Source organism: Ochlerotatus camptorhynchus, unplaced genomic scaffold (genome assembly GCF_037179485.1).
Source record: "Ochlerotatus camptorhynchus isolate MF236.1 unplaced genomic scaffold, CSIRO-AGI_Acam_v1.1 ptg000216l, whole genome shotgun sequence".
Lineage (NCBI taxonomy): Eukaryota > Metazoa > Arthropoda > Insecta > Diptera > Culicidae > Ochlerotatus > Ochlerotatus camptorhynchus.
In genome coordinates this window covers 264,415-272,930 of record NW_027040706.1, presented here as the reverse complement: position 1 = coordinate 272,930, position 8,516 = coordinate 264,415, and the positions used below count along the sequence as shown (strand labels likewise).

The window sequence follows — 8,516 nt, the reverse complement described above, 5'->3', positions numbered from 1 at the left end:
TAGATTTGTTTTTACTCCAGTTGACAGCGACGTTTTTCCATGGGTAAGTGCGAAAATTTCCACTATATCATTACATTTTATAATTTTTCAAGATGCAAAAAGACAAACTTTCTTATATTGATAAGATTACGGTATAGTTTTATAATATGATCATATTCCATTCAAATTCATCGTGGTGCTGCGGGAGAGGGGGAAACGCACACATTGTCATCAGTGCTTATACATTTCGTAGTCTCAAAAATGTTACCAATACGCACCACCGACGATATTTTTCAATATTTTGTTTTATGTTGTGATCTTGTCAAAATGGTTAAAGTTTACTAATACAATGAATTTTTGTTATTTATGTCAAACATTTCCATTGATTTTTTTTTCTCATTTAAATATGCGTTTGTGAATTACAATTTTCTTTCAATAAGTTGTAATGTAATGCGATTAAATAAAATCAAATCTTAAATGTAATTACAATCATAAAACTACCAATGTTGTGGAAATACAATACGTTTTGTTGTATATTTTATAATCTTCATACACATCAAATCAAGATCGTCTAAAATCCATTAAATCGTAAAAGTAAGAATATTTTGTTTCATCATTGAAAATGTAGTTATCATCAAGTTGTATGCAAATTGCCTCTTCCTCCTAAATATGATTTTCCATACGGTCACACAATGTAGTTAAATAATTTTTCTGCTCGCTGGAAAAAGTCGGGGAAAGCGATTCTCCACGAAATCACCATTCGTGTCAAATCGTATTCGAAACAGATCGCTTGCTTTCATGACAAGCAGTCCCCGTCATTGTTCTATTTGTTTGCTGGTGAGACCTTTCTAGAAGCGTCTGTTCGGATTTCCACCAGCCTGACGATTTTGGTTTGGGTTGCGGTTCTGTTGCTGCTGGTTAGTGCCGTCGAATCGCTTTGGATTGCCAACACCTCCAAAGTTAGCTCCGGTGTTGTTACGGTTTTGGTTCTGATTACCGAAATTGTTGCGGCCACCGGTGTTGTTTTGGTTGCCTCCAAAATTGTTGCGGTTGCCAGAGTTGTTTCCGAAACTGTTCGATCCACCATAGCTACGTCCGCTAAATCCATTGGCAAGATTTAAACCGGACAGTGGCGAATCTGAGTTGTTGAATGGATTGTTGTTTCCGCTGGCTAGGCCTTCGCCTAAGTTCTTACCGGAGATAAACGCCAAACGTAGGAGATCCTGAATAACCTGAGGGTTGCTGAAGTCGTTTCCATTGTTAAAGTCGTTGCGATTACCAAAGTCTAAAGGTAATAATAAATATAATAGTTCATTTGGATCTAGATTCAGTGGTTCACTGTCATGGTTTTTGTAAATATACTTACTCGGATCTGGTCCGTTGAAACGGCCACGCTTCAGTGGTGGCGGTCCACTGAATCTGGTTGACTGTACATTCTCCAGAACAGCTGGATTCTTATCAATGATTTCTTGCATAGCCAGGGAAATCTTTTCGTCGTTTTCCTTGAAAATTTTACGGTTGACCTTCGTTGTCAAGGGTTCGATGCCACAGCGAACGGGCTTTTCGCTATCGGGGAGCTGAAGAACCTTGTCGCAAACTTCCTTGTCGCGGAATTCGATGAGGGCGGTGTTGCGGTTGCGTTTGACAACACATTCGATGAAGCCAAACTTACGGAACTTTTCGAACAATTTCTCTTCGGTGACTCCTACGTTTTATGGTAGACAATCATTCAACCATTGGAAAGCTTTAACTACATAAGTGCTACGGACTTACCAATTGTCAACCGAACCAAGCGAACTGATGTCTCCGGATTGAAGTAGGTATCCTTGCGTCCAGGAAACACGTGAAGACAACGATTCTGGAAGTGTTTTCCGTTGAAAGCTTTGATGGCATCGGTAGCTTGCTCCCGACGTGCGTAGTAAATTAATGCAGCCATCACCATCGAAGTTTGACTGGTCTTGTAGGCTGGAATATTTGGCGAAAAAATGAATTTGATGTGTCCACCAACGCTGGAGAAGTAATCCCGCATGTCACGTTTGTCGGCGGTGTATGGAAGATTTGAAACGTAGATGGGCCACAACTTAGCCAGCGGTAGTGGCGGTGGCCGCATTTTGGATTCCTCTCCATCTTCCAAAAGCTTCTTTACGTGCGATGGCTTAAGATCGATGACTGAGGAATAAAATATGAAAACATAAGTTTTAATTTCCATAATCAACTAAATGTTTCGAATACTCACTCAAAGGACCATTGTATTTCTTGACTGTGATGCTTCTATCTTCTGTCTTGTCGCTGTCCGCTTTAGGAACCGGGAGTGTTTTACACTCCAATGCCTTCTCTACTGAGTCGGCATTTTCGAAGCAAATGACTGCATGCTCATCAGCGCACTTACGGCGGCTAACAAATTCAATTTCACCAAACTGTTTGAAATGATCGTATATACATTCCTCGGAAGTAGCTGCAAAATTATTGATTAAAAAACTGTATTAGTATAACCCTTGAAGAGTAGACGAAACCCCCCTCTCCTCCCTGACCGGAATTGTAGATTGTATTCTACTTACCTTTTTCTAAGGATGTGAGGTACACGCTTGTTTGATAGTTTGGAATAAGAGCAGCAGTCACGTGAAGAGCATGGATACGCTTGCCTTCGAATACTTTCTGGTTGAGTTCCAAAGCAGCCTTTCTGGCCGTTTCTTCATTTTCATAGAAAAGTTGAGCGACGGCACCGTGGCTGTTATTGATTACCTTCACCTCGGTCAATGTTCCAGTTTCCGATACAGCCTTCTTCAGTTCTTCCTGATTGGAAACCCAACTTTCGGGCAAATTGATCAATGACACACGGTTCAAGTTACGGAAGAACAGCTTAGCGGCACGCCAGATTTCAATGTGATGGTCTGATTAGATAATTAAAATTATTAGCAACATTCCGTCATACTTAACACTTTACTTTGAAACATACTCTGATCATGTCCGGTGACATCGTAGATTGTAACTTCTTCAGTGTTGAGCTCCTTGATGGCAGCTTCTTTTTGTTCCTGTGTCTTACAGGAAACATATGCCAACGGATGGAACACCAAAACACCGGTGATTTCGGTGACATCTTTATACTTGTCGTAGACCTGCTCTTCGGTCGTATTGTCATCGACGACAGTGACGAAAACGTTCTTCTTAATATTCCAAATGGCAATGTATTCGATGTGCATACGCAAGCGACGATTACGGAACATGGAGCCATCTTTGGCTTTGAGGGCCTTCGTAGCCGTATCCTTGTCTTTGAATAACAACAATGCCAGTGTGTACTTTAGGTAGTGGAAAATCTCAACGTTCTCCACAGTGAAGTCCTTGAAGTGATCGCGTAGTTCATCTTCGGTCACATCGGCTGGCAAATTGCCAAGGTTTAATTTTTTGCCGTTGTCTGCAAAGAGTAATTACAATCTGCATTCGGGTAAAAAATACTATGTCGTGTTGGTAATCGATATCCCCCCCATCAGCTACTTAAAAAATCAAAATTATCGGTGTAAATGCACATTTTTTTAAAGTCAACTTTCACAAATTGATGCCTCCTTTGGTCGAGCTTCAGCATTCCATGATTCTGATGTTGAAAACAAAGGAACTTCAAAGGCATGATTACTCGGCCACATTTGATAATGTTCCTCGTGTCCTAGGAAAAATGGTACGTTACTGTAATTCATACCAACATCGATCCAGTTTTATAGAGTGCTCAAGACGATAGTGCCAAATCCAGAAATGTTGCAGATGTCCTAAGAGACATGAACAAAATTAGACTAGCAGCAATGCGTTAGATCAAAATAAGCTCAATAACTTGCAATTATGTTTTACGTCTTACACAACTGCATACACATCCGGAATTGTTTCGGCGCCCTTGGGACATGGCCAAAACCTTATCACGAACCAGAACCTTTCACGCGGCATATCAGATTTCACGAATATGGAGTCGTAAGCGATTTTTCGAAATCACTGGTCAGAAAATATATATTCAGGATTCCTATTAAAATTATGGTTGAACAAACTAAAAGTTTTTTTTTTCTATAATTCGATGATCACTTCAACATCGAGATATAGAGAATTGACGGTATATTGTATATTATACACTGAACAAATTTTACATAAGATAACTTATCCAATCATCTGATGATGATGATGGTCCCACCTCTTACCCCTACAAAGGTTTGAGCTGGACGATTTATCTTTAAGGGGGTATTCCCAATCTTTTGCCTTTTTTCGGCCTGTTTTTCAATTAATTTTTTTTCAAGGAAAATGAATAGTAATGCGCCTAACTCTTTGGGATTCTTGTTTATTGAACATTAAAGTTTACAAATAAATTTTTTTCGACATAAAAAAAGACATTATTGACGTCACAAAATGGTGGCAAACAGACCCCTGTTCGCCGCAAACGCCTGGACGGGCGAAGACTTTTCTCTGGAACGGCTTCATCTGAAACAGATTTCGTGATGAAATTATAATCTGCATAAGATTCTCTGGAGCTTCTCCCGTTGGCAGCAAAAAATCTTGCAAATTAACAAAATGGCGGCCATATGAAAAAACAGGCGATTTTTAGCCCGCTTTTTTGCAGCTTTAAGGTGCTTCAAACAATGTTAAATGTTAATATTTTTGGCTGAAAGTGGGAGAAGCTCCAAAGAATTTAATAAGGAACAAAATGCGCAAAGATTCAAGTCAATATCTCTTATAGTTTCTGAGAAAAATCTTCGCCCGATAAAAAAAATGTGGTTTCGAGAAAAACGCGTTTAAAGTTTTGACTTTAGTTAAAACCATTTGGGGGTTCTTACCATTAGTCAGCTATGCCTGGACACCGAATTCGCTGATCGGAAAACGGCTTGGGGGGATGAAAGTATATAGTCTAAAGTACAAAAAAACGTGAAAAAAAAAAATTTGATTTTTTGAAAAAAAAAAAGATCGGGAATACCCCCTTAAGATAATTAAGTATGATATCTTTAAACAGATTTGCAAATAAAAACGAATTGGTTACAGTTAAAGATATAAATTTCATCTACAGTTTACAGTTGCTTCACAGCGAGATAAATGTGGAAAAGCTTCGACGTTCAGTTCTTCGTTCACTTCACATTCACTGTTTGTATTTCCAGCGATCAAGAGTTCATGAATATTTAACAAAGCATCCTTTTACACTAGCAACCAAGCAATTTGATGCTATCATAATGTCAGAACTGGAACCGGTTAGGACTAAGACAATATTGACTTAGTGACCAACATAGCAAAAAAGTGACTTGCGGATAAAGACAAAAAAAAAGGAGTAGTAGTCATTTATCCCTGCTTAAATCAAATTGATGTCCTCTTCAATGTAGGTTTATTTTAGTAACCAAAAGGTGGCCGAATTGCTGTAACTGCATACGTTTTATATGAATCAAGAATGAACTTAAATTGCATGTGCATTTGCCAAGTATCCGAGGCACATGAAATTGAACTTTTCCGATTTGGACCAAATTTGGAGGAAATGGTCTAACTTTTATAAATCCAAATTTTAGAGCTGATCGAAGCACCCCTTGGTTCTATTTTTCGTGATTTTTAAGCAAGCACTCCCTTCATTTATCAATATCTTCGGAACAAATAAAGCTACAATTGAAGTTTTAGTGTGTTTGTTTTTTTTGAGAAAATTAGACAAAGAATCTAAATATTAATTGTTGTACAGTGTTGCCAAAAAATTATATTTGCGTTTAAAAACTAAAAATCAAATTTCTCAGAATGAGTACATATATTTCGATTTCCAATTTGACAGCACCATCTGTTTATCGTCTTTTTTTTACATGAGAAACACTTATCAGTAAAAAGTAATTTACCTATTTGCGTAAAGAATGCTTCGCCCGCTTTTATGTAAAATAATCCACTTTGCTTTTACTATTATTAATTATTTTTGCAATTCCGTATCATAATACCTATTTTTTGTTATGCTTAACTAAAACACTTTTTGAGAATTGCCTTGCCATCCATACAAAACATTGGATTCATCGATATCAATTATTCATGCTATTTCAGCTCTTCGTAGATTAATAAAAAAATATAAAAATACAAACATTAAAATAATTAACCTTCTACAATGTAGTAGTCTGCAACAATAATACATAACATTATATACATCTAATTATTCTACATGTTATTTTCTCATCATGCATGACATCATTTAGATGAGATTGGATTTCCATTTTATGTTTAGTCCTGTTAGTTATACATCATACTTTTTTTTCATTCTTGAAAAATAGCAAGTATCATTCGAGTTAAAAATATTTATTTGCATAATATAACCTTGAAATTTCAGTGTTTAAATCAACCTTATATTGGGAGCTCAGGAGACATAGAGTTGCATCTTATTTCATGTAAAATATTTATTATTTCCATTGCAGAATATCAACTTATTTATCCATATAAATTTATTTTCATTATTTCATGTTTAATGTTTTGATATATTTCATTTCTCAATTACATAAATAAATACTGGGTTAAGAGGGAGCATCAGGGTATTGACCCTTCATACAGCGATATTGAATTCAGATCGGTAGCTCAAATTGATCTTGCTATTAAGTGGAGCTGCATACAAGACAAGATCTTCGAAAGGATGGTGGCTACCTTATATACATACATACTTTTTGAGTATTGCCTGTCAAATACGAACAATCGTCGACTACCTCGCATAACTGGTTCCAAACGATAACAAAGCCGTTAGCATGGTACGATGGTTTGTTGATATTTGGAACCAAATTCACATTTTCCATAAATCAATGAGCATAAACAGGTGAGGCTTAGTAAGTTTATCGTCTCTTTCGTTGTCCGGTTGATTAAATGGATGACGGAGTTTGACGTTACACTCCTTCAACCGTTTAAACAGTGGAAGAACGAAAGAGGTGACAAACTCAATGAGCCTTACACATTAACATCTCATTGATGGATTTTCAGTCGGCTGATTTGACTGCACATCCCGCCCCTGCTGCAGATGGCTTGGTTGCAAAGTTAATTTTTTTAAAGTGTCATCTAGCAGATCAATACTTATAAAAAATCAGTATCACTGAAACCCTCAGCAAACAAAGTATCAATTAGGTGCGAAAAGTTTCAAAATATTCTATCGGGAGTATTTTTTCCATACCTTTTTTGGGCTGAAATAGGCTTAAAAATTATTTCATAGACGTTATTTACACAAAACAATACGAAAAATAAATAAAATCGTTCTAGACATAGATAGCTGTCGTTTGGTGGTTGTTTCAACGAGTGATTTTTTTTTGATAATGTTTTCTTTCAGAGACACCGTGACACAGTTGAAGTATCTTTATAAAATAACAATATTTTGCCAGCATTGAGAAATATTGCAAAGAAAATGCTAGCTCTATTTCACATGCGCGTTCCATGACTACCTACATACAAAAAGGATATCCTACCTAAGCACCTAGCGGCACTTAAAGACACCGCCAATTCAGTCTGCACATTTATGAGGATGTCAGTCAACGAAAGCCGAAAAAAATACCATCCGTTTTGAACGACGACGCACTACGTATGTATATACGAAATGAGCATAAATAACAAATAGAAAAGTTTTCATAGGGGTGGTGCACAGAAAAGTTTCCTCTCGTTTCTTCCTTCCGTGGCGTTTGAAACTGCATACAATGCGAGACACTTTTTATCCTGTTCAGTTCTTCCCGGTAAACGCGCATCATTGTGGCCAATGTTACCAAATAATATTGAGCATTATTAAGAATATACTGGACTATTCCCACTAAACAAACACGAAAATTCTAATAGATAACAGTTATGAACCATTTTTACCGGGCGATTTAGTTTTTCAAACCCATCTCGGCTCGGGTGGCGAAGGCTTGAAAATTTTTCATAATGGCGTTCCTGGTTCTATACTCTCATTGTGATCAAGATCAGACAGAAGAAGCTTCACTCACCTGCGGCTTTGTTCACCGTATTCTCAGTTGTAGCCATTTTTCCTTAATAAAACGTTGCAATATCAGAGGAAAATTATTCGCTTCAAGAAGAACAAACACTATTCTTCAATTTTTCACTATTTTTCAGTGAGACGCTTCACTAAAAACCTACAATATTTAGTAAAACAAGAACGTGAAAAAACGATGTGTACGCGGTTTTTGACACCTAGCCCCGGCATAACTCTCGCTTGTCGCTCTCGGATTTGGACTCCGACAAATATAAGCGTTACGCATGCGATGCCTTCAGGGGTGGGGAATAAATCTCACAAAACTGAAAACTGCTTACATCTCTCAAAACGAATATACAATATTTCCCCGCTAATCCGTCTGTCGTTAATTCAACGTCTCCGTTGAGGTCTCGGTAATCCAGCCCAGTGGCAGGCGCGCAGGCAACATGTTATACCGTGACAGGGGGCCCAGCACAGCAAAATAAACGATTTGAGCCCGGGACATGCTGCCTACTGTCAAACGCTGCTGTTGGTATGCCTTGTCACTGGCGTGCGGTAATCCGACATCACGGTCTCAGAGCTTTTTTACATTGTTATTGTATTATTATCAACAATCAATACG

General features: G+C 37.6%; 1 protein-coding gene across 1 annotated transcript; it reads right to left on the bottom strand.

Annotated features, from left to right (window-relative positions):
• On the bottom strand, positions 1-8,142 carry LOC135703594 (uncharacterized). The gene is made up of 7 exons (XM_065224853.1): positions 7,908-8,142; positions 2,936-3,391; positions 2,538-2,870; positions 2,216-2,434; positions 1,753-2,148; positions 1,346-1,684; positions 1-1,264 (listed from the first exon to the last, which is right to left on the bottom strand). The coding sequence occupies exons 1-7, from the start codon at positions 7,942-7,944 to the stop codon at positions 828-830; spliced, it is 2,217 nt and encodes a 738-aa protein (XP_065080925.1). The 5' UTR covers positions 7,945-8,142; the 3' UTR covers positions 1-827.
• Positions 8,143-8,516: the final 374 nt, after the last annotated feature.